Below are 27,103 nucleotides of genomic sequence, written 5' to 3' on the forward strand. Positions count from 1 at the left end.
CCTAGCAATTTACGCTTGCGCGTAAAAAAAATTATACGTGAAAATGAAAAATGCATCAAAACTATAGTACGCTTCCTATGCTTGGAAGATAGCATGGGTAGTGCCCGCACATAAATCGGGTGCTGAATGTGCACTAACCAACTACTGACACATATCTATCCTCTGCGCTGCGTCAAAAGTGTCTCAATGATCCGATAAACGAAATTTCCGAATCGAATCGAATATTTGAGAAAAATGACCTTCGAATGTCGAATGTTTATTTCTTTTTTTATTTCTAAACAAATCGAAATATAAAAGTTGCGTGGAACCCGTTTGGTAAAAGAAAAGTTATCTACATAATTTGATACGTGTAATGCCGTTCACAACTGCAAGGTGATTCTACCTGATGCACCATACGATGATAGTAATAAAACAAAAGAACAGCACGGCACCACACATGCATAAAGCGTTGTGCTCGTTGAAGGATTAAAGTGAAATACTACAGCACGGTGCACCTTCATATGTACACATATAAAGGTGTGTACACATGGTTAAACTGGCGAAATAACTAGGTTAGCCGAACTAACATATAACTAAATGCACAATTCATATAGGCGGCGTAAAAGTGAGGCATTCTCACTGCATGAGAGGAAAGTATTGAGCGGAAGTTATCTATTCCATTCGTTTACTCAAGGCTTGACGTCTCTGCGTAACCGCAGCTCTATATGGAGCAGCATAACCATTCGAAACAGTCATTAGTTCTATCAATATTTCTCCCTGTAGACTGAAATAACTGCTGTTATTCCTCAAATTATATCAGAAACAAGTATTCTACAATCTCGAATAGTCAATATGAATGAATACAAATCAAATAGGGAGGACTGTACGTATGATTAGTATTCGAAATTTCAAATATTCGGACACCCCTAATCAAAACGATCAAAACTTTCGAACCACTTGGGCTAGAAAGATAACCATCATGTTTGGCATCTAGTGAGCGGAGCAGTCTGCATCGAACTTTTATTCGAACCGAACAATTCGGTTAGAAAGATCATTGTGATGGCAAAAACTATCCATATAGGATCAGGAGACAATTCGGCCAATCTGCATCGAGGACAGGCCAAGTTCAAACGTAGCTCTTGTCGATAGTGTTTTTTTTTCCTAAGCCAGCAACGAAAGCCAGCGAGCATTTCAGAAGTGCTCATTGTTGTTTTCGCGAGAACACTTCATATCGCATATCGCATTCTGGCTAGTGGAATGCGTTTTACGGAATGCGCGCCACTCCGGCCTCCGGGGTTCCTGAACCGCGTGAGCGCTGACGTCACGTTGTCGCTTATCGCTGCAGCGGAACGCATGACATTTTTGCCACTTCTGCAGTGCTGACGACGACTGCCACGTTTCTGTCACCTGATTTGAAATTGCCGGTCGATACGGATCACGCACAGCATCTCGCCATCAGACTCTTAAAAGGAAGTCTAGATAAAGATAGTCATGTTGATTGAGAGATTGCGCGATCGCATTTATGTGACCTTCGGCTTCTCGCACTAGGAGTCACTGCACGATGTGTGTTTACGCTGGTCTTCGATCACATATAAGATAGGTATCGTCTGCGCTGGAGATAGCTCCGCAGTATCCCGTCACCACCTCGCTTGTCCAAAAGATATTGCGTCGGCCACGTATGATAAGGATAAGACGCTGCACTTCACTTTTCCCTTTTGCCGAGTAGTGCTTTGTTGGTTGTAACAATGGACTGCAAGTTTCCTTTTTGTTTTGTTTTGGCCTTTGAAGAAAGGACATGCGGAGGGAAAGGGAGGCGGTGGAGATATCCGTGAACTCGCACACAGCATCGTGTGCCCATGAAAAGCGGGCGACTAAGCTTTCTAAACCTGGCGGAGGACCTGTGCCTTCCCTGCCTCCAACTCCACTAATCTTGTCTGCGTTTGTTTATCTGGGCTGACAGCGGTGGCTTCCCCACAGCCAATCGCAGCTCCCCATTCCTCCGGATCTAACTTGGCAAGTTTGTTCTGCGGGCTGGCGGTTTAGAAATTGCTCGTTGCGACCTCTTTTCGTCTACCGCACAGGCGCCTAACACTCCTATCTCGTCGTCTGGACGGAGAGCCAGTTTCGGAACGCTCCGCTCTGCCATTGGTCGCACCGTCGTCGGCGCGTCGTCAAGGTGATTCATTCGCTTGACGCTTGCACTTCGGCCTTTGCTCGTCTCTCAGTTGCGTACATTTCTCGTTTGCAACTCTTTCCTGTTATGATTGTCTTGCCTCCGCGAATAGTACAGACTGCTGGAATAGTCGTGTAGCAAAAACTATGACTATGCAACTATGACTATGACTATGGCTATGGCTATGGCTAGCAGGCTATGCAATGGGCTATACAGACGGCTTTGTTGACGACCACGCGGCGACGACAGCCTCTCTTCACATCTCTTATTTTTCTTGTCGGCTTATCTGAAGGGCAACGTGTAAGCTCCTAGGTTATGAGCTGATTCTCGTCTTCTGCCAGTACGACGCCAAATAATTTCTTTTTTAAAAAAGCAATGGTCGTCGTGGCCGTATCACCGACCTTATGTGTTTGGGGCTGTGTAAACAGGAGTGCTCTTAATTACCTCGAGAGCGTTCTTAATTACCTCAGATTTACTTCAGGCGCTCCTATCTGAATACGCATGGACGAAGAGACAATTTTTCTAGGCATCCACTGCACCGATTTTGGTGAAGCTTGCTGCATATTTAAAAATAAAATAAAATTTGACATCTACCTGTTGTAGTACGCCGATCTTTGAGGTCATGCGTCTTCACCAATTTTTAAAAAATCGTATTTAAAAAACAAATAAAAAATGAAGAATCAGTTTACAACTCTAACACAGCCATAAAAAACACGAAATCACAATTCTGTAAACATCAGCTACTGAAACATCTTAAGTGGACAAAATTGGTGTATCATACACCGCTCTAAAAGATACCGCTAATTTGCGAGTAGGGCTTTCGCAAGACACTCGTAAACATTATACCAATTTCATGTTAAAAAGCACATTTGTCTGTTTTAGATCTTCTAACAGGTGCAGTTTTCAAAACTGCCATATCTGTTTTGGTACAGATCTACGGATTTGTAAGTTGGCGCTTCAGTTTCTTTTTTTTTAGCTTATTTATATTCGACGATAATTCTGAAATATTCTGGGCCATAATTCAAAATTCTGCTTCCTACAGTCGGTATATAAATCTGAGCTCGCTTGAATTCACCAAATTTAAGTCTAAATCGGATCAACGGTTTATTGACAGTGTTTCTGACACTTCTTTGACGATCATCGTTGATTGTTTCTGCACACTTCTTTTTTCTTTTTCAGATTTGCTGAAAATCGGTAACTTAAAAAGAAATAAGCACCAAGTTTGCAACAAAGCAGCAAAACCAAATTTTGTAAACTGTATCTATATCAAAGAGCCTGAAGCTGGGGAAAATGGTATATATTCACAGCTTAGGCGAAGTCGTTACATTATTCACGTGAGCGTTGCAAATGTCCTGTTAACAACATACGCATGTTAGTGGTACATTTCAGAAAGGTAGTTCCCAGCACTGCGATACCTGTTCTCATTGTGGAGTGACAAATTTGTAAACATGATTCTCTCTTTTTAATTTTCCTATTTTTAGCAGAATTCTTTGGTCTGAGTCGAAGTATGCTTTCAGTAGTCGGTAGATTTTAGTGTTCGCTCAGAAAAGCAGCGATCCACACGTTGATTAGTTCATTGGATGCCGATGTAATACCTCAGTCGCACCGACCATTTTTGATCGCGATCAAGCCCGTTCTGGATCGAATTTCTGGATGGGGATTGGCCCTAATACGGCGCTTGCGCTTAGGAGACATCGCGGTCAAACAATTTATTCCGAATCGCGGGCTCGATCGCGATCGAAAGCGCCTCCGCAGATATGATGTCATTAAGCACCAGAGCTCTGAACCGATGTGTTGAACCCGGTATAAAAATATTACCCCACTTTTATGTGCTTAAATAGATGCACTGAAATACATGTGGATCACAGAAATTCTACCTTTGGACACCGAAGTACTTATTTGAACGAATTTGTTTTATTTCAAAGTAAAAGTGAGGTTATACCGACTCCGTAATGCATTCTTGTTTTATTTAGACCGTCAATATTTGAAGCAAATATCATTTGCCGAAAATTCAAAAACTTCAGACATTTGATGCACAAGCATGGACTCTCTACTTCCCTAATCACAACTTTGTAAACTCCATTTACTAGCACGTGAAAAACAGGCAAAATCAGTACACTATTCACCGCTCTGGAATGTACCAATAATTTGCACATATTATAATTATAACCTTTGCAAATGTCACATAACCAAATTAACGATTTCACGCAAACTGTAAGCTATGCATTATGGAATCTACCGCTTTAGACGAATATAGTTTACAGAATTTCGATATACAGAGTGTGCCAGCTAAATGTAACCAAGGTCTTAAAACGACGGAGTGTGCTAGCGGGCTGAAACGAACTCAGTGGTGTTGAGCTTCGCGCGATCTACTCTGCTTGCGGTATTTTCTTCGTTTTGCGAAGTCAATTATTATATAGTATAAACTAATTTCTTATTTCTTTAAATATTAGATTCAGCAAGGAACTGCCAATATGGAAGTTATAGGTCACATTTAAAAATATCCGACTGAAGTGTTTGCAAATATATATCATTGATGGGGCTTCTTGTTCTTGCCCTTAAAGAAAGCGCTGGAAATACAAAAACAACCGCGTGATAGCGCCGCTATTTCAGCGCATCCAGACGACCGATCAGGAAACGACATTGTTTGCATGCCTTTTTTCGAGACTCACTCGCGTGTCATGTCGTGATCGGGCGCACAGAGCGAGCGGCAGTGTTGAAGGTGTGTCGTGCTTCGACGTGACGTGGCATAATCATATCATTCGATCCACTTGTGGAATGAAACCCGAGCACACAAGGGGATAAAAAAAGAAAGACGCAGAACTGTTGTCGACGCCATCGGCGTTTTGCCCGCGTTAGCTCAAAATGCGTGCGGCGTTGGTGACTGTTGCTGGAGCCTCTGATATAAATAGGCACTTGGTGCCGCAGCTAAACGTCGCCTCCCTTCCCTCCCCCTCCCCCACGGCCTCTCGCGCGTCCGAAGAAGGCGCGTTTGCTCTACATATATGGTGATTGTAAAGGAGGAAAGAGACGCCTACTTCTGCAGCCCTTAAGCAAGCACGGCGCGGAACGCGCGTTTGTTCTCCGCCGTGCGTTCACTCCCCGTGAAAGAGCGCGTCCCTCGCGCCCTTTCACTCGCACATACAGCGTTCGGCGCGCGGCGACGATTTCATCTCCAAATGACGTCATACGGAACCTCACGGCGACGGCGACGGCGACGGCGACGCCGACGGCGACGGCGACGCCGACGGCAGAAATCTGCTTTTGAGTGTCCATATAATTGCTATCGCAATAAAACAAAAAGCTCGGGCTTGAGTAAATTTTGGCAGAAGAACTGTTTAACCGGGAAGGAAAATGCAATTGTCATGTTCTTCTATTCGTTCGCGATCACATCTTACTGGCGAGAGTTGCAGGCGCGTATCTTGCGGCCACCGGAAACTCCAAACTCCTCCCGGATAGCGCTGCAGCGACAAGTGGATTACGTTTCTTGATAGGTCGTCTGGCAGCGCAGAAATAGTGGCGCGATAACGCGCTTGATTTTGCGCATACATCGTGGGCTTTCTTTCAAGGCAAGTACAAGACGCTCCATCAATGGTACTTAGTTGGAAACCCTTGGCCATTTTTAAATGTGATCTGCAACTTTCGTATTGGCACTTTCTTGGTGAAGCCATTATTTAAAAAGTTGTGTAACGAGTTATACTAATTGACTTTGCAAAACTAGGCCGCGCGGTTCTCAACACCACTGATTTGGTTTCAGCCCCCTAGCACACTCGGTCGTTTTTAAAGCATTGTTTTCTTTTAGCTGGGACACCCTGTATATTTTTTGGTTGCAAAGTGAATACATTTTCAACTGTCTTCATCACTTTTCATAAACGTAAATTTCCGCGATATCCGCAAAACAGTACTGAGGTACTAATGAGTCTGCTTGCAACAGTCACCATAATTTAACTTAGTCTTCTATAAGTGCAACACATTTCATACACATCGGTTCAGAGCTCTGGTGCTTAATGACATCATATCTGCGCGCGTTTAATGAATATTTGTATAGAAAAATCGGAGTTAACTGTCCCTGTGATAAATCCTTCTTCGCTGGTCTTTCGCCCCTGGAAACCGATATATGGTTTTCCGTAGTATAGTAATATGCTTGAGGCATACGCGCTGTGCCACCTCTTGGTGAAAGCACATCAGTGCGGTTGGTTCTGAGATGACGCGTTGTGTTAAAACCCGCAGCACAAGCAGAACCCGTGCCAGGTGTGCTTCCTGGCCAAGAAGATGCTCCGCAACGCGGTCAAGGACTTCAACAGCTTCCAGGAGTTCCTGGACCAACGGCAGTACTCGCGCAACGGAGTGCGCCTCTACGAGTGGATTTTCGGGAACACCTTCGTCAGCACGGGTGGACTATCCACCACTGAGGTAAAGTGGGCTCGGCTTGGCTTTGTACGGCGCTGGCAAATGCGCGTTTCGTTTCACGATGTGACCTGGCTTTGGAGCCGAAGTTTCTGGGCGGTATACCTGGCACTCCGGCGTTCGACACACGACAGCCGATGCTCTGACGCGGAGGGACATGGAATATTGAGAGAAAAAAAAAAAAAAAAAAGAAAGAAGACTGCAGACGATAAGAATGGTCGAGTTATGAACTAAGCCGCGCCCCTGTTCGCCACCTTATACATTCGACAGGGTCAGGAGGCTCGAATTAAGGCTCTCTATGACGGATACAAGGTGGCATCAAAGGGTGAGGTATCCGCACCAAAACAAATAATTATTTATTTTCCCTCAAGGCCTCCCGGCATTGTAGAGGGGAGTGGGCCACACAAGAAATAGGATAAAATATATTACGAGCTTATACAGAATGACTGTTAATGATACGATGTTAGCTGAAAGTTTTTTAAATACAGTAATTCAACATGGCATAATATAAGTAACATAAAAACAACCAACATTAGTTCGTACAAACGCTTGATATTATACGGTATTAGCTTGTGCTTTTCGAAAATTTTCATTGTTATTAATAGAAAAAATATCAGAGGGAAGTTGATTCCATTATTTCGACGTACGTGGCAAGCAATTAGTGTAAAAGACATGTCGTGTTACATGCTCAAGTTGTAACTTTATGCTGATGATCAGTACGGTGAGATAAGTAATAGCGACATGAATTTCGGATACAGCTTATGAAAGAATGAAAGGCGAGAAATTATTCGACGTGTTGCCAGGGGCTGAAGACCCAGATTTGATTTCATTGAATAGAACGAAGGGGGAGGAAAAGGGGTGTTCACTCAAATTTGTCAGCGCTGAAGTGGGAAGCCCCTGGATCCACCAGTGAGCGCTCGTCACGTGCTTTTAGTGCAATGAGCAGCGGTATTTGTTTCAGAATTTGTGCACTGGAACCCGAAGTTTTAGAATCTCTTCGCTAAGATGACGTCTGCCACTAAACCGACGTCAAGCAAGCAACGTTTTTTTTTTTAATTTTTTGTCATCATTACATTTCGTCTGCACCGAGCTTTTTAAATGTTGTCGAAGCATAAATCACGGCTGCGTATAGCAGGACAAGAGACAAGCGTGTTAGAAAATGACGCGTCGCACAGTTTCAACTTCGTTTACTCAAGTGTTTTCGAAAGTGAAAGTTTACGACACTATTTTTTCAGCAACACGGGCCATAAACCAGGCTCGCACGTGGTACCACATCTGCGCAACACCACACCGGGCTGCCGCGCGGTAACACAATAAGAAGCGCGTTATGCTGTTCTCCAGGACCAGCTCATACGGAAGTGCGAACGCTACGAACTTGTTCTCTGGCGTGTTTTTCGATAAATTTTGTATTTTATGTTCTTAAATGGACAATCATGAAAGAAAAATCACCATGTTTACATACCTGTAGTAAGCTGCAACCAGAAAGACCTGCCTGAGACCGGTGCCCTCAGATATATGATGTCAAAACTTTCTCATTTTCTCTCAGTGGGGCGTGAAGAAAGCCGGCGTCAAGGATGGCGACCGCATCCTGGACGTAGGCTGCGGCGTCGGAGGCCACGACTTCTACATGGCCGAGGTGAGGGGCCGATACATCACAATTCGTTGGCGGGCTAGTTGGTGCGAATCCATAATTACTTGTTTAGCGCAAAAAACAACGGACACGTGAAGACGACAGGACAAGCGCCTTGTCCTGTCGTCTTTCACGTGTCCGTTGTTTTTTGCGCTAAACAAGTAATTATGGGCCGATACATGTCACGCCATATACGCTTCCGTAGATCAATCGTTTCTTTGTTATCGTTAACTGACGATGCCATTCGGCATATCGCCCGACCACCTGATTTGTTCTTTCACTGCGATAGCAAATATATGGACACTTAAGGCGCATTTCTGCCGTCGCCGTCGCCGTGATGTTCCGTGTAAAGTCTACTCTGGCGGCTGCTGCGTATGGCGGGGCCGCGCAAGCCTTATATTGAAAGCGATCTGCGATGGGGACAGAATCCGCCATGCAGCGTTTTCGCGGTTTAGCTCGCCTTGAAGCGAGGTAGCACGAAAGCCAATTCGCCCGCCGCTGCTGCCACGCTTCCTCACTCCAGCGTTTTGACAGCGAGTTTCCGCGGTAATCGAGTGAGATGTGTTCATGTTTGCTTGTGCGCGCGTGAAACCGTGCTTGTTAATTTAGTTAGTAAGCAAATGTTTACAAGTTTATACGGCCGCAAAAAACTATTATCCTTACTTTGTATAGCTGTCTACTAATTTGCTATCGCAATCGAACTGCGACTTTTTTATTTTTAGGTGTGTCTTATTCATTACTCCACTACTCATTCTATAGAATTTTGCAATGCTACGAAGCATTACAATGCTTCCTAGCATTGCAAAATGAGAACCAACGCAGAGGCTGTGTGCACATTGGTGCACCTTTCTTCGCATTGGCTTTCGTTTGGCTTCTGGAGCCCCATTCACAAAGCTTTTCGTTAGTAAGATATGTTTGTGCCGTTGGCCGGCAGCCTTCACTAATGATATGTCCAGCTTCAAGATTGGCTGGAATTTGCTCTTACGAACAATCTTAGCGTAACAGCTTTTTATGTGAATAAAATCCCTGATGTCCGCATTAAAATACGTGTGAAATGAAGAAAAAGCTCTCCTTAGGCAACGGCTAAACCGATATGAATGAAATTTAATGGTTGCATTTAAACTTGTCGCATTAAAAAGAGAAGGCTAACATCTACATATTGTTTAAAGCAGAACTGGCGTTTACTGCTACATTGATTGCCAGATTACAGCGCAAGCAAAACAGTGGAAAGCGCAAAACTTTAAGGATGACACCGCAGCTAGGTACGTGCTATATGTAGGATAGCATGTCGCAGCCTGCACCGTGGTGTTTTAAGGAGAGGGTGGCTATTGATTAAAGCTTGGTCAAACTACAGCTGAAGATTGTGTAGGCGATTAAACTTTACATTTGTGGTGATGTACTCATGGTTCTGAGTGGGAAAAGGGGCTGTTAGAATAGTGAAATGTTCAAATCGAACACTGAATATTTTTCTTTCATAAGCACGGAGAAAGAACGGAAGTCAGTTACGCTGTGCGGTTTATAAATCTGCCAAATGCTAAAGGTCGCCACAGTTCCTCGTTGGATTACAACGGGCAGTTAAAGCGGACGGTGGGCTATAACCATGTGTTCTTTTCATGGCAAGGACATTGCAATGATTGTTGTCAAGCAGTATATTTGGCCATAATCGAATGCTTCGATTCGAAATATGCCATTTGTATTCAAATCTTTTTTAATATATTCGGTCACCCCTTATCTATATATACCCCAGATGTTCGCCCACCCCTTGTATTTTGAATTGAGAAATAACGGCTGGCCCCACTCTAAATGCTCGCGAGCAGCGTGTATTGTAACTACGTCACTGGAGGTGTTGCACCGGCTCATACGCCCCCACTGCGTCCATTATTGACAGCGGCGCAACAGACAGCCAGAGAGAGAGAAAAGAAGAATCAAACAAAAGAATCATCACAAGATTGCACCCCTAGCCTAACTCCGATATTTCTATTCAAGGTTATGTGAAACGCAGACATGTTCTCATTACAAAAGCAACAGCTAGCTGAACCAAATTGAATAAATTTTGTTGTGTCTAAAAAAAAATGAAATTGGCAGTTGCAGAAGACCTAAAAATATTGGTATTGCTCTCGAATATCTTCAAATGAACCTAATTCGCTAAATACAAGGACAATGAAACGGAAGACGTTGCAAAATCAGTCATATGTAATACGTATTGTGAGCAGCACGACACTCTGTTTGAATCCAGTTATACACATTTACGCTCAAACGCAACAATTTTCACTCGAATCTTTTTAGCGGTCGCCTAGTTAGCTGATATCTCCATTTCACGTGTACTTAAATAGCCAAGCCGGAGCTCGGCCCGATTGGCTGCCTCGTAATAAAGGACAAAATAATATGGTAAAAACTTGCAGTGGACTACAGTACACGGGACGAGGGTACCAACTTTGGTTGGCCAACCGTAGGAACAATGCTAACGAACTTCATTTAAACCGAACGCTTCTTTTTAGGAACTTCGCTTAAACAGAACTGGAACCGAAAGTGCACCTACCTCGTCGGCCGTCACACTTCACATAAAACAGCAGTAGGTCGTACAAACATGTTAATTGCATGGTGATGCCCCCCCCCCCCCCCCCCCCCCTCAAAAAAAAAGAAAAAAAATCCGAGGACAGCTAAGCACTTCTTATGAGTTGTGAATGCGAAAGTGTTAATGCCAAATTAAACGCCGCTGAGCGGTCCTTCGAATTTTGCGCTGCGAGTAATGTACCATAGCGGTACGTGCTGCCGTAGCCAGCAGCATGCTGCGGCACCAACGCCGCATGTTACCGACGCGGCGATGCCCTCTCCCCTCACGCAACACCTGGCGCGCTACTGGGGCAGCAGGTGTATGCCCTTTTGCCCGCCCTTCTCCGTCAAGGCACGCTCGTGCCGTGGCCTTACAGCCAATGGGAACTCCGTCGAAGCGTTCTTGACGTGGCGTCGCAGCCAATGGGAAGTTAGGTGCCGTTTCCCTGCTACAGACGCCGGACGCCGCCTTTTTCGCTCAATGAGCCATTTGGCGCTTTGGCATCAGTAGTCAAGAAAAGCCAATCTGTCAGCTAGTTGCGCTATCGTGGCATTAGCGGCTGCTCTGCTGCATTCACGTTGCCTCGCGTCTCAATGCAGGGAAATTAAAACACTCGACGCTTTCGAAATTAAACGATTTTTCCGTCATTCGCATAAACGAAACTTCTGATCATCTTCTGATAGACTGAACTATTCTTTTTTTCTGTACCTTCGAGTTCTGTTTGAGCATGGTCTACCCTATTTGAATAATTCGTTTGTTCATTTTAATGAAGCCTCGTCTGTCACCGCCGTTTTTATTTATGCAGAAGTACGACGTGCGGATCGTGGCAGTGGACCTTTCCGTCAACATGATGTCCATAGCGCTCGAACACTTCGCCCAGAGGCCCCACCTCGCAGACAAGGTAAGAGCTCGTTGTATGTATCACCATGAATCAGTAGGACATTCACGTGTCAACATTATGCAAACAATGAATGTGGATATTGTAAGATTTAACATAGCTGAGAATTAGCATAGCATAGCGGCTTGTTTAGGTTAACATTAGGTCTGCTGGCGATATTGAACAAACCCAACAGTATAGACTTAGATTACTATAAGTCGTCTGTCAGCTAGCCAACGCTTTCAACCCTGTCGCGCTTTCATGCGAATTAATTAGATGTTATCATGATTGTCTGCGCAAAAAAAAGAAGAAAGAAAAGCACAGGTCACACTGACAGGACAAGCGCACATTATGTCAATCTCTGGTTGGGTTTTTTTCTCTAAATCATGCTAACAAATATGCACCAAATAGACCCCAAGATGTGTTTTTATTAATTAGATGTTCTTATCACTTTATGATGCTGACAGATTGAATTCATATGTGTGTGTTCCTTCTTCGCGGTCGTCAGAAGTCTGATGACTGCGGTTTTTTTTTTTTTCGTCTCTTTTAACAGCTTCGCTAACGTTAGCTGGGTACCCTATATAGGAGTACTGGATGACGTATCCGAAACCAACAGCGCTGGTGGCGTGACCTTGCGACGTTGCGATCAGCCATGACGATCGATATATGAAAGAACCAAATATAATGTAAATCGATCGATCTACAGACAGCCTAAAGATGAAACACACTTATTTAGATGGAAACAAGCAATCGTGCATAAAATTTTCTTAGTGTGCTCGCAAAAAACGTAATCGTTAGGAAAGCATCAATGCCTTCTGCCGTGGAATAAATTAAAAGACCGTAAAAATAAAGACGTGGACAAGGCATGCTGGAACCCTCTGGGGGAATCCTTGTGGTGGAATTACGACAGGTGTGCAAGTCTAAGTATTCGGCAACATTTACACAGATGACACTTGTATCCCGTACTATTTTTGACCTTGCCAGATATTCTAAATTTCTAACGTCGATCGTGTTCTCGAATCGAATACCCTTCGAATTGTAGAAGACTATTCGATATTCCGTATATTCGCACACACTTCTGCTCGGTTGTAAGCTTCTCAGTAGAAAAGGCTTCCAAATAGTAGTGCGTATATTGAATGAAATATTTTGTACCGCCTTTCATCTGCATGGCTTCTTTTTAGATGTACAGAAGCAGAAAAAAAAATTCTGTATTCAATTCAGTTATTCGGAGCCTGTATTTTTCAAATATTCGTATTTAATTAACCCTTATAACTGGCAGCTCAGCAATATCGCTGACCCCCCCCCCCCCCCCCCCCAAGAAAAAAAGAAGAAAATCTACACAACCTGGACAAATCCAAATATTAGTCTGTGCCTTAAATGTGCAACTATTTATCTACCTGTTTAGCAGTGGTATTCACAAAAATGTCGATCGTGCGCAGCAGATGTTCAGGTGACAAAACCAGCAGGATTCATCGCTTTTCTTAGTGCACGTGGTGTTCATATTCTCGCCACTGCGTGAATTGTTGCCTTTGTTTAAGCAAGCACTTATGTTTTATCTCTGCAACGGCACATCTCAAGAGCACACAGTGACCTTGTCAAAGCAGTGAAGTACCAAACACCAGTCGTAGACCATACACACACACACACACACACACACACACACACACACACACACACACACACACACACACATATATATATATATATATATATATATATATATATATATATATATATATCTTTAACAGGCAGCTCAACAAAATGTTTGACCTATATCATAAACAAATTCTAGGCCAAGTTTTCGCACCTTGATAGTTGAAAGGTTCATTTCGTAATTTTGCACTGTTCGACCGCCCCTTATTTTAATCTCATTCCTTGCTATGCACTACAGATCCAGTTCAAGATGTCTGACGTCACGAAATCGGAGTTCCCCGAAGCCAGCTTCGACCTCATCTACAGCAGAGACGCTCTTCTCCACATCGCCGACAAAGACACACTTTTTGCGCTCTTCCATGTGAGTGACGCATTGTTTGGCCGCTCCGCGGTACCACAAGCGCTTCGGCGGTGGGCACCGCCAGTAGAGGTTACTTGAGTTGTCACTTGAAGCAAGCAGCGAGTCTAAATGGTATAACCGTATAACCTTGAATACAGAGCATATTCTATTTCATCCAAAGAGAAGCTTGCGCGAAGCTTCTAGCGTGAGGCATGTACTGGTCTTGTGTAGAAAACGAACCCGGAAAGGCAAGATACGTTAGATAGGCGAAGATGTATGAGCACATTTTGATGAAATATAGACCCTTTTATCCATGCTGTGGGGGCAGTGTGTTCATAATCCCAGAAAACTTCCGGCCACGCATTTTTGACACCCAAGTTTGCCAAGAAAGAAGAAGCATATTGGCCCATTGTTTACTAAATATATATGTTCTTTATGGGTTCAAATATAAGAAACGCGCCCCATGCGCCGAGCTCATGTAAGTTAATTTCTTACTGTACTTAGCAGTAAACTTTATTTGCCAAACATTCTAAACCTGCAGCAAAACAGGTGCCAGCTGGAGAGTTATGTATTTATAGGCTATTGTAACCTGCGTTGTCATTGTTACCCACCAAATTTAGTGTACTGCTCCAGGCCAAAAAAAAAAAAAAAAAACAACATTTTACGAGGTATGGTGCTGAGAACTTGTACAATGATGTAATAATATGTGCGCATTTTGAATATGAGGTCTATATTTGCTTATTTCACCTGTTCTAATTTTATGCAAGGTTCCTTTAATAATTTTTCTGCAAAGATTCACAACATATAAGTTGCTCAAATTTCTCTAAACAGGGTATCAATGGCTTCTGTATGATTCAAGGAATACTGCAAGATCAACATCATTGCTCTGCCTATATACTCTAGAAGCAAGCGTGGCGAGATTTTGAAGTAGAAACTCGGAAGATTGTGTTGTGGTGCTTAACTTTAAAATCTTGCAGCTTTTGCTCTAGGATGGGCTGAACAATAAGGTTGGTTCTACGGCATTCTTTGAATCATACTGAGGCCATTCATAGCCTATTTAGCGAAATCTAAGGAACTATTATTTTTCAACGCTTTGCAGAAAATAATTCGAGGAAGCTTGCATTAAATTAGAACCAAGGATATAAACAAAAAAATGACCTCATATTCGAAATAAGCACATAACATTACATATATGTACCAGTTTTCAGCACCATACCTTTAAGAATAAAGGTCTTTGTTTTAAATTTTGGTCTCGGAAAAGTCATTCGGGTCCCGTGCGTGTAAGCGTAGAAAGGGTCTATACATTACGCAAGCTATTGAAGAATATACTGAGAAAAATACCTGTGTGGGTTATCCAACTGAAAACGTCTGACGGCTACAAAACATTCCTAGTACGACCATACCTCGATGTTTCTTACCGCCGATTTAGAGTTGTAAACACGTACGACGCTTCTGTTTCTTAAATTTCCGATTTTCTGAGATTTCTTTCATTGAAAGCATACAGATTTAAAATATTATATAAATAAAATACAGATTTAAAATACGTACTGCTGTGTATAGCAGTATGATTTCTCCGTTCCTGCGAGTTCAGATCACAACTTCCGAGGTATAAACCTTCGTCTCTAATTTTTCCCACTTCTGTTACTCTGCGCGCAGAAATGGTTGGCACCGGGAGGTAGGATATTCTTCACCGACTACTGCCGCGGAGACAAGGAGGACTACTCGGAAGAATTCAAGAAATACGTGGCTCAGCGGCAATACAACCTTCTCACCGTCTCCCAATACGGACAGGTATGTATACGCTGCATGCCTGCAGAAATCGTCTGCACCAGTCTGTACGGTGTAACGCTAGAGCATTCCTGTCCATCGCCAATCCCGTTACAACTATAGCAAGTATAGAACAGGCTGCAATTAGCAGGACAGAATGCGCCGTTTCACAGGTAACCTGTGAAACACCGGCCACAGTCCACTGACACTCGAAAACTTTGCAAAACAAGTGGTTTAGCATAACTGCTGTATAAGCGTATGCCGTATTACCGGAACACGCCAAGGCGAGCAGCATAGAGCGGCAGTGATTGCGTCCAACCAAAGCGCATAGATCAAGACCTCCTAGATCTCGGAGGTCAGCACACCCGCACCTCGCGATGACCTCAAATAACTTATCTGCAAGACTAAACGCACCACCCTGATCACCAAAAAAGATAGTTCTCTTTTATTATAGCTCGGGAAAACATTGTACGTCTCTCTCCAAAAAGATTTTTCTCTACTTTCACGCGAGACTTGCACGATGGTAGAGATTCTTGAGTGCTCTAGAAGTTTTTGTCTGCGTAGCCTGCATACGTAGCACATATATCATGGATCATAAAGGGTACACATATTGTAAATGAGCTTGCTGCACCGAACTACCATGACAGAACCGGTCGTTATGCGCAGCTCCTGGAAAGGGCGGGGTTCGTGAACGTTCAGGCCGAGGACATCAGCGAAGAAACCGTAGGGAACCTCCGACGGGAGCTGGAAAGGCTCGAGAGCAGCAAGGACGACTTTCTCAAGGTAACCCTCGAGATATACATATGAGGAATCGTTTTGCTTGGTATGACGTAAACCGATTTCGAAGTGGCTACGGCCTTTACTGGCGTTCTGGCTGCGCGACTGGCCTTCGTCGCTGTTTCGGCGCAAAGGCCGGTCCGACTTTGAAAAGGTCGGTCCACGGTCGCACGTCACCCGTGCCACACGGCACACTTTTTATCGCGATTGAGCCCAATTCGGATAGAAATTGTCGACCGCGATCGGCTAGCTCCCTCCCGCAGTTTACGCAAATGAGCCATTCGCGACTGGGCTCAATCGTGATAAAAAGTGCGCCGTGTCACATCCGTATCAAGTCCCGTTTCTTTCATTCGTGCTTCATTTTTTTTTTTTTTTTTTGCCTCCTTTGCTGCCGTATTCTGTGATATCGAATCCTTCATTGATATATTATACATCGTTGTGGGACAAGATAAGCCCAAAAGGGTGCTAACATTTTTAAAAGTGAACAATAATCGTTATCTGCCTTGCTTGCGTTTCGTTTCTTGAAAACTCTGCGATTGGTACTTTCCTGTCGCGAATGCTATGCCACGCTGATAACGCGCACGCCGTTCGTGACCTGGAAGTACCGGGCTCGAAGCGTTTAAGAAAGGAATTGCGGGCAAGAGTGATGACGATTATCGTTGTGGGGCAACATAAGCCGCAAATGACGCAAATCTAAGAGTGAGGTATTCCTGTACACCAGCCGCTCTGTCCTATTTCAAGCTTTTCAAAATCTGCGTCTTCTTTTATTGCGATAGCAATTATATGGACACTCAAAAGCAGATTTCTGCCGTCGGCGTCGCCGTCGCCGTCGCCGTGAGGTTCCGTATGACGTCATTTGGAGATGAAATCGTCGCCGCGCGCCGAACGCTGTATGTGCGAGTGAAAGGGCGCGAGGGGCGCGTCTTTCACGGGGAGTGAACGCACGGCGGAGAACAAACGCGCGTTCTGCGCCGTGCTCGCTTAAGGGCTGCAGAAGTAGGCGTCTCTTTTCTCCTTTACAATCACCATATATGTAGAGCAAACGCGCCTTCTTCGGACGCGCGAGAGGCCGTGGGGGAGGGGGAGGGAAGGGAGGCGACGTTTAGCTGCGGCACCAAGTGCCTATTTATATCAGAGGCTCCAGCAACAGTCACCAACGCCGCACGCATTTTGAGCTAACGCGGGCAAAACGCCGATGGCGTCGACAACAGTTCTGCGTGTTGTTGCTACCAAAGCCACTCACCTTACTTCGTATGACATTGCTGTGTTGCTATCGCATTCATTGCTTCGCCCTTAGGGCGAAACTGTGACATTTTTTATTTTTATTGCGATAGCAATTATATGGACACTCCAAAGCAGATTTCTGCCGTCGGCGTTGCCGTCATCGTCGCCGTCGCCGTGAGGTTCCGTATGACGTCAATGGAGATGAAATCGTCGCCGCGCGCCGAACGCTGTATGTGCGAGTGAAAGGGCGCGAGGGACGCGCGCTTTCACGGGGAGTGAACGCACGGCGGAGAACAAACGCGCGTTCGGCGCCGTGCTCCCTTAAGGGCTGTAGAAGTAGGCGTCTCTTTCCTCCTTTACAATCACCATATATGTAGAGCAAACGTGCCTTCTTCCGACGCGCGAAAGGCCTTGGGGGGGGGGGGGGGGGAGGCGACGTTTAGGTGCGGCACCATGTGCCTATTTATATCATAGGCTCCGGCAACAGTCACCAACGCCACACGCATTTTGTGCGAACGCGGGCAAAACGCCGACGGCGTCGACAACAGTTCTGCGTGTTGCCGGTGCTGCTGCATGTCGAAGTTTATACAGCTGATAAAGCTACTATCATTACTCCGTATAGCTCTCTACAAATTTGCTATCGCAATTGATGCTTCGCCTTTCAGGGGAAACTGCGTCTTTTTTTTCTAACTCTTATGGAATCGCAGACACTTCTTTCAACGTCACAACTATAGGCAGTGCCCCCGGCCAGTAGCGCCATTCTGGACTGCGTCGAATTCCGCCGTAATAAATTCTGTAATGGCGAAATTTTGAGCCAGTCAGAGAGCCGCAACAGCCTTCTGGTCCAATCAGAGCTGACCAGATGGCGAAACCGACAATATGATAGGATCCAGAGTAGCATAAGGGGGATGGGTTTGCATGGGTTGGATTCAACGAAACAAAACGGAGGAGTGGGGAGCGGCGACAGTGGCTCATTGCGCAGCTCAATTTTGTCAGCGTAGAAGTGCCGCCAAGTCTCGAAAATTACTGAAATACTAAATGTAATGGTTAAAAGTTAATTCTCAGCAAGAATTGGTAACATGGCGGTGGCGCCATCCGCTGGCAAAGAACGACATTACTACGCCGACAATACGGCGACAAAGGACGTAGGGTCGCGCCCATGAAGGAAGGAAATACATTTTTCCTTTACTTCCTCCATGGACGCGCCGCACTATTTTGCTCAGATATAAAATTTCGGCGCGATGTTTGCTAACATGGTGCGCACGTCACTCCGCGGGGGTACGGAGCATCGCTTTGAAGAAAAGCTACGTAGCGACTCACAAGGTGGAGCATGTTTGATGAAACAAAAAAATGTCGACCTAACTGAAAGTAGAACGAAGGTACAAAGGAAAGCCTTAAGGTTCCTCAGAAAGAAAGCTTCGCAATGACGTCGAGTTCTGGACCGGGATGAATTTTTCAAGTACAGTTAAACCTCGATATAACGAACATCAATACAGTTAAACCTGCTTATAACGAACACCGATATAACGAATTTCTGGATATAACGAAGTTTTTCTCTTCCCCGCCGTTACTCCATAGAAGCACGTGTATTTGAGACCTCTACGTAACGAAGTGGCAGCGGGAGACCCCCTCGAAATAACGAATTTTCCTCGTCGACAACCTTAAGATTTCGCCCCAAATTTTGTCATTTTTGCGCGAGCAGCAACCGGAAGCACCTTCTCCAACGCGACGGAATGCGAATCGAGCGCACGTGTGCGTGCGTGCGAGCGTGTGCGAGGCGGGCCTGCATCCATCGACCCGGCGATCTTGCCGCCGCGGGCGTGACCTTTCCCCCTCCCTTCATTCAAACCTGATCCTGCCGCTTGCTGCAGCTGGCCTAGCCCGCCAAACCGGCACTCTCCTTTCCCAGTTGATGTTGCCGACGCGCTGGCAGACACTGTGACACATCACACTCGATGAGCACGGACACGCGCTGACAAACGCTGGCGGTGTGTGGAAGCGCCACTGCAGAAGCGAGCGAAGTGACCTTCATGCTGTTGTCTATCGCTTCAATGCAAACTGAACGCCGAGAACACACAGCACGCACAAAGCTACGAACCGCCGACGCACCTATACTGCCTAGACTCTGCCCCAACGCAGACCGCTTTCAAGATACGGCCCGCGCGACCGCGCGCCGCCGCGCAGTACGCAGTTGATGCCAGAGTACAGTACAATGCCGCCCGCTATCCCTCCCTCCTCGCTCCCTCGCCGGTGCCTCGAGCGCATTCGGAAGAAGGCGCGCTGCCTCCCTGCTTTTCTTTCTCGCGCGCGCGAGATTTAGACACGGTCGTCGGCTCCCCTCGCACGTTTTCACTCGCACATACAGCATACGGCGCGCGGCGACTGTGTTATCGCCCTTGGACTTTATACGGAACATATATGAGCCAAAACCAATTTTAGAGCCACAACGCGTCATAGACACCATCTGTAGATAGCAAATACGATCTCAAGGGCCATACTTTTGCTGGCGGAAACCGAAAAATACGTCATAGTTGTCGCCCCCGGCACTTTGGGCGGCCAATGCCATCGTCAAGCCACCAAGCCAAGTGACATGAAAAGTCAAAATGGCCGCTCGGGCCGGCGCGGGGTGACAGTTCGCAACGTATGATGCGGGAACGGTCCCACAGTTGCGACACAACAGCGGGGTTACCAATGCATTGGGTTCTATGGGAGCTGTGCCGGAACCGGCCGAAAACGACGTAACAGCCGGGAACGTAACAGCGGGGTTCTAATGTAACACTATACGACGCTACGACGCCATCGTGACGCTCGCTCTTCATTTCCGATGCCTCGCGCTTGCGCGAAACGACACGCGTCCACGCATCCAGTACCTGGTGTGACATTCCAAAGATGAGTGCTTCGACGAAAACGGAAAATGGGTGCGCGTTACAATCGAGGGCGCGTTAGAATCGAGTAAATACGGTAAGCGTGTCTTTTTAGAATTTTCGTGCCGGACCTGCATATAACGAAATCCTCTTTATAACGAAGTTTATCGGGAATTTGTGAATTTCGTTATATCTAGGTTTAACTGTATAACGAAATTCTCGATATAACGAAGTATTTAACTTTTCTTACGTATTGTACATAGAACACCATGTATTTAGAGCCTCCGTACCGGGATGAATTTTTCAAGAAGTACGTGCTAAGCTTTCTTTCCGTGGAACACGCATGGGTTGCCTTTCCAGCTTTGTGCTACATTCGGGTGATTGACTTTTCCTTTCTATTTTCAACATTAATTTGTGAACAGAGCTTTTGCAAAACTAACGTAAAAGTTACGACCGTAAACTAAACTATAAACTAATAAAAAAATATTTGCCAGCTTTTAGACGCCCCCAACAGGGGCTGTTTAAGAAATTACGATATCTGCTCTTGCGGAGGTGGGGGGTAGGCTGTAAACTTGATTCCTGAATGCTTTATTTTAGTTTAAATACCTTAACTAGTTTAAAATGCTGTATTTCACAATGAAAAATAAGTCACCATAAAAAAAAAAACGCTTAACCTTGCACTCGGCCACGCAATGCTTGAAACAGCGAAGCTGGGTGATCGTAGCCCAGCATTTTCCGGAAGTATGCGCGAACTTTTCATCTTATTACTCACGATGATAATTTATTTTCACGCGTCTCGGACTTACGGCCGTCACTGCGCGTTGCATAGCGTAGCTTGCAACACCGGCACCGCGTTGCAATGCCCACAACGCGTTCCAGCAGACCCGTTCCCTGAATGCGTATCTATCTATCTCTCTCTCGCTCGCTCTTATAGCGTGCAAAACCTCTTCACCTCGCAGAGCACGAGCGTGCTGACGCGCCAGCTGTGGACGAAGACGCTCGAACGCAGTCATATGGTTCGCATAAATACATGCTCTGCAAGCGTGGCTGAATAGCCTAGTAGTTACGACGCTCGCCTTGGAACTGGGGGTACGCGGGCTCGAATCCCGCAGGCTTCGGGAAGAAAGTTTATTTTCTTTTTATTTCTTGATATGAACCACAAATTACGGCTTGCTTAAACAGTTTCGCTGTTAAAAGCAGCAACGGTGAACAAATATAATAAAACAAGCAACGGAGCTGGAAGAACAACAAAGTGTTTAGCCGGAGAACACCTGGTTTAGCTCCAGAGCTGTCTCCAAGAGCAATATATGGCAAGATATCGCTCAAACATTCGTCATACGTAATCACTGCAGATGTTCGTCTTAGCATGTAAGCCTTTTGTGTCCCTCGCACGATAAATAATTTTCGGTTCAATTTGGCTGTGCCCACAGGAATTCTCGGCCGACGACTTCAACTACTTGAAGCAGGGTTGGGAGGCAAAGATCAAGCGTGGTGCCGACGGAGACCAGGCGTGGTGTGCCTGCTATGCTGAGAAGAGCAAGTAGCAGCAGGTGCCGCTCTAAAAAGCGAGAGAATCACACATGGCCTCCCGCTTTTGACAAGAGTCTCGTTTAGAATAAGTCGTCTTCATTTGACGGCTCTTTGTCAGGACGTCGATCTCTCATAGGCCAATAGAACATCAGCAATATATATATATATATATATTAGTGGCACTTGCAGCCCGTTCATGGAAGATTTACCAACCCACCTTCAAGCTCAGCCATCAAGTCACCTCAATTACTAAAGTAGTGGCAGTAAGGCGCTCTTGTACATTGTCAATGCCAGTTCAAATCGGCGCCACAGTGTAGGCGCAACTAATTACTTCGCACACATGATGGCTTAACTATGCATGTTATTGCGCTAAACTTATTTTTCCAAGTTATCTCGTGTACTTTTTTCTGCTTCGTCATTAAAATTTTGTTCCCCGGTGATCTGACATTAGAATACAATTTTGGCTTATTTCTATATTGTTCTTGCTCAAATTTAGAAACAAGATAACTTTTTTTTTGAAAATAAAACACTCTTAACAACTGTCTTGCTAATTGTGTGCTGCATGAATTCGGTCGTCCAAGGTAGACAAAACTGATGCACAACACTCTGGGTGAAGCTAGACTCAACTTTAATAGATAGCGAAAGTACGTATAGTACACATTTGGCACAGATAGGCCTTGTTACGAACGACCAGCGGGGGCAGCGAACCTTCAACCCTCCCCTGCTTTCCTGTGATAAATCGCCTCGTGGAGTCGAAAATACGTCCCACGGAAAAGACCAGCAGCGACACCACGACGAGACACGTTTCGACAAATACGTGGTTGCTGAATGCCACTTCGTCGCCGACATTGACGCTGGGACCAAGAAACTCTTGAGAAATTGCGTTCTACGCCATTTCGTTATGGCCGCTGCTAGCAGCCATAGCTGTTTGACAGACGAAGCAGCTGTCACACGGGCACATATGCCCCCCCACTGCCCAGAAAAAAATTTCTGGCTACGCCACTGACGCCACCGCGTCTGCATGTGGCCTCCGTCATTTACGGTTCAGCATGTAATCTTTAATTTCGAAAGCCATCAGCTCTTGATTAGAGCTCAAGATGGTACACAGACAAGCATTTCTTTCTTTTTTTCGCCCCATGTGGCTACCGCTCTAGGCGCTGCGAGCCATAAACGGCGTCTTCATGCAAACGAAGTGTTAGAGGCAGAAAAGTTTCATTTATTATTATTTTTTTTTACAAATAAATATCAAGTCACTCGTGCTGTGGAATGGTCTTCAATATACTTGAACGTGAACACAACGATAAACCTAAACTCTCGCGTCGTCCGACATGCAGCGGTGCCTCTGCGCACATCGGAACGCTTGTTGCACGTTTATTATGCATAAGGTAGACACCGGCGCAGTGCTGTAGCAAACCAGCCTGTATTGAAAGCTGCACCGTGCCGACACCAACGCACATCAGCAACAAATGAATGTCAGTAACGTCATCCATTGGCAACAAAAGTCAACCAGGCAGGACGTACATACAGCACTAAAATCGGAAGAGGCTCTCAGCTTGCAGAACTTCAGAGTTAATTCCCGCTCACATGTTACTAACTGTCCTCAAAAGCACAAATTAGAAGTGCTCAATGCGGCCACATGTGCCCGCAAGTCCCAGTAACGAGTCTTGCGCACCGCTGCCACGTACACCTTGTGTCCCACGTAACTTGCACCAAAATTTAAGGATATGCATGTGCCACGTAGCTGGACAGAACCAAGGTAATGTTTGCTGTCGCTTGGAACAAGTCGGACTGTTTTTTGTAGTTCACCTACAATAATATTAATTAATCAACTTCATTAAATATTATATTCAGAGCAAAAGTGTATATGATAAAATCGTAGACCATCACGAAAAAATCCCGATCCAGCTTTCTGTTCCTCAATACGTGCTACATAAAAGTATTTTCAAAGCCTGAAAGAAAGCCCGCAAAACACAGTGTCGCGCAACTAGTCGCGCACACTTTTACCTGCTTCTCTGAAACACGCGCCAGATGCTGCTGCCAGATAGTGGCGACACAAGTTTATGCTAGTTATGGCTCTGATGCTAGCGTCCCATCTCCGAAGCAGCTTGCAATTCCATAAACGAAGGCAACTTTCCATATTTTTCTTAAAAACCAGGCAACCGTGCCAAGTGTTACATTGAATGACGACAAGTGCACTTGTCGCCTTGAAAAAGACAAGTCCACTTGTCGAAACGTTGGCTCCTGCTTTCACCTGGTTCTCTTGTTGCTCATCGTCTTGAATTTCCGTCTCCCGCATTCCCAGTGTTTTCTTTGGATTGAATGTCGTAGAAACTTTCAATATATTTCTTAAAAACCAGGCAAGTAACTGTGCCAAGTGTTGCATTGAATGACAGTCTCCAAAATGCGATCTTTCGGCAAACTTGAGCAAGAACAATGCAGCGGTAATACATACCTGTACATAAATTTTGCCAATGTGTATCTAAAGCGGGCAAGATTGATGTTCGGGGAAGTGCATATTTTGCTTCAAATCTTTCAAAAACATTTTTGTGCTTACGGCTGAATTGTTCTTGCTACGTGCAACAGAATTGTTGCTGAATTAGAGTGTCGTTAAACTCCAGTATCATTTCTCCGAATTTTTCTCAATTTTTAGAAATCTTCATAAAAACATTGACGGCCTGAATAAGAAATATGTTTCATTACAGTCACTATACTTTTATTTTTTATTTTAAACGAAATATTGAATATTGAAAAATAAATTAGAAAGAATACAACGTCTCGCGGTCCATTTTATATGTTCAAAGTATACAAAGCATGACTCTGTTACAGTGATGTTAAGATTGTGTGATCTAGAATCGCTAAACAAACGCAGGTTTAAAAGTAGGTTGAAGTTTCTTTTTCAATTGATGAAAGGCGATTTTAGTATTAACAAAAACGACTACTTGCTATTGCCAGGGAAACGAAGTGAGAGGGTGAATCATACGCGAGTGCTTCAGCCTTACTTTGCTCGAACAAATATGTATCGCTATTCTTTCTTTCCTGATGCAATTGAGGCATGATTAAGACTTAGAGATTGACTCCAACCAAATAAGGAAATTTACTAGCCCGACGTTTCGGAACCAATTCGGCTCCTTCTTCAGAGGGTATTCTTCGGAGGTGGCGGTGTGCCGCTTTTAAAAGGTCCATCGTAAGAAAGGAGAGGAAGGGGGAGAGAGCGTAAGGTGCGGAGACACTTGACAGGGCACCTGTTCTAGACAGACAAAAGAGGTGGTGGGGGTGGGGGCCAACCAGACAGGTAATTCTGTCGAAACGTTTAGCTTCAAATTGAGGCATGGAACGGGCTTCCGAATGATGTGGTCAATACAATTATGTTATTGAATTCATGCGTTTACTTGATGTACATTTATCTGATTTACTATGATGATTAGTCTGAGCTTTAGCTATGATTATTGTATTAAACGTCTTGTTGTTTGGTTGTATTACTTAAATATACATATATGTGTATGTACGGGTACGTAAGTGTGTATGTGTGTAAACTTCTGTATGCAAAATGTGCTCCCTCCCTGTAATGACCCTCAAGAGAGGGTTAACAGTATTTCTAAATAAATAAAAAAATTAAAAATAAACCTATCAAATTAGGTGCAGTGGCTGCCTAGAAAAAGGATTTCTCCATTCCCATTGGGGCTCTAGCTCGGGCCCAACTCCAATGCCTCCTATTCAAATAGATGTAAAAAGCCAAATGCTTTTCTGAGATAACCTCCTGGATCTAGTGACTGCAGCAAGTGGAATTTTGATTTACCCCAGCCCGAATTTTTTAATAAATATTTCCAAAAATTGGTAAGCATGAAAAAAATTGAGAAATGACCCTAATCCTTGACTTAGGTGTCTGCTAGTGGCACTCGCACTTCAGCGTTGGTGAACCCTGGTGTAGGGTTGGAAACTGAACTCGGAGGAGCGAGCGAATGGAACTGGCAGGAAACCGCCATGCACAGAGGAGCGGGCGAGGGAGCGAAGGAGGGTGCTATGCGTAGCGCCCTTGCGGACGGCGCACGAAGCTCACCTTAAGCGCCCCTCCGTCGCTGACGTGAGAGAATGTAATGAGCACCGGTGCGCACGAGCAAGCGATGGAGCAGGTGTGCGAACAGGAGAGAGGAGAGAGAGAAGGGAGTGACGTCACCCCCCCCCCCCCCCGCTGCGCTAGGCAGGCGTTCACACTGTATCAGGCGGTGTGTAGCTCTAATTAGCCTGTTTTCATTTGAATTAGTAATGCGCAGGTACCCCGGTATGACGTAACTTCTGGTCTTGGAGTTTCACGGGAACCTGTTCTGATGCGGTGGGTATCTAAAGTGTATGATTGTATGCTTTGGTGTACGGCAATTAGACTTTCCTTAATCGTTTCTAATTATTCCTGACACTTAATTAGCTCCTTACTGTACTAAACATGTGCTCTGATGTCATATCTATTATCAACCATAAGTAGAACCATTGATATCTACCTGTTTTATTTTTTTATGATTTATTATTAATTCCGTCCCACCTCTGTGACAAACCGGAAGCCATGGATTTGTTACATGTTTACAAGAGTTTTGCAAAAGTCCCCTTCACAAATTAGTAAAATATTTTACCAGGGTGTATAACATATCAAGTTTGTCTGCTTTAGATGTATTAATAAATGCAGTTTTCAGAATTGTTATCGTTTTTCATTGCTGAACTAGAATTCTAAATTTGATAGTTTCAGTGGCGCACCGACGGGGGGGGGGGGGGGGGGTCGACCCCCCCCCCCCCGCGCGTCCAGCCCCACCAGTCCAACGTGTACCTTCAGTGCTCTGTTCACATTGTCATTATAATTCAGGAGGTGGGTTGTGGTCAAATTTTCCTGATTAACAAGAACACTCTATCACTGTCTTGTATTTATTCATTCACTCTTAAATTCAAGGAGCGCCAACCGCGTGCTCGATGGCTTTGCGTTGAATTGCACTAGAGCAGCTCTAGGCGGAAAAAAGATGCAATTTTCGCCTTTACGGGCAAAAATTGCCCCCCCCCCCCCACCCCCCTTCCCTACACACACAAATATTCAACTCAACCGGCCCCCTGGCAGAGATCCTGGGTGCACGATTGGATAGTTTCATTTTTCTAAATTTTGCAATTTATAGCAAGTTTTATTAAAAATTGACAGCCTAAGTTAAAGCTTGGATTCCAACAGCCCCTAGATTTTAACTTTTTCCTTATGTAACAAACCTCATCAAATTCGGTGCAGTGGTTGCTGAGAAAAACTATTTCTCCTTTCCCATGTATTTACGAGCAACGTTCCAAAAGTAAGTTTCGTCATTT

The 27,103-nt window shown here is 44.9% G+C and overlaps 1 protein-coding gene across 3 annotated transcripts in view; it reads left to right on the plus strand.

The window, feature by feature from the left end:
* The window catches only part of LOC119460907 (uncharacterized), a 60,640-nt gene extending 38,300 nt beyond the window's left edge, over nt 1–22,340 (plus strand). For all 3 annotated transcript variants that reach the window (XM_049672513.1, XM_049672512.1, XM_049672514.1), the window contains 7 exons: nt 6,383–6,565; nt 8,106–8,195; nt 11,549–11,644; nt 13,512–13,634; nt 15,270–15,404; nt 16,047–16,163; nt 21,676–22,340. In XM_049672513.1, coding sequence (XP_049528470.1) covers nt 6,383–6,565; nt 8,106–8,195; nt 11,549–11,644; nt 13,512–13,634; nt 15,270–15,404; nt 16,047–16,163; nt 21,676–21,789 — 858 coding nt within the window. In that variant the 3' untranslated portion in view covers nt 21,790–22,340. The remainder of the gene's footprint in view (nt 1–6,382; nt 6,566–8,105; nt 8,196–11,548; nt 11,645–13,511; nt 13,635–15,269; nt 15,405–16,046; nt 16,164–21,675) is intronic.
* Nucleotides 22,341–27,103: the final 4,763 nt, after the last annotated feature.

Source organism: Dermacentor silvarum, chromosome 8 (genome assembly GCF_013339745.2).
Source record: "Dermacentor silvarum isolate Dsil-2018 chromosome 8, BIME_Dsil_1.4, whole genome shotgun sequence".
Taxonomy (NCBI): domain Eukaryota; kingdom Metazoa; phylum Arthropoda; class Arachnida; order Ixodida; family Ixodidae; genus Dermacentor; species Dermacentor silvarum.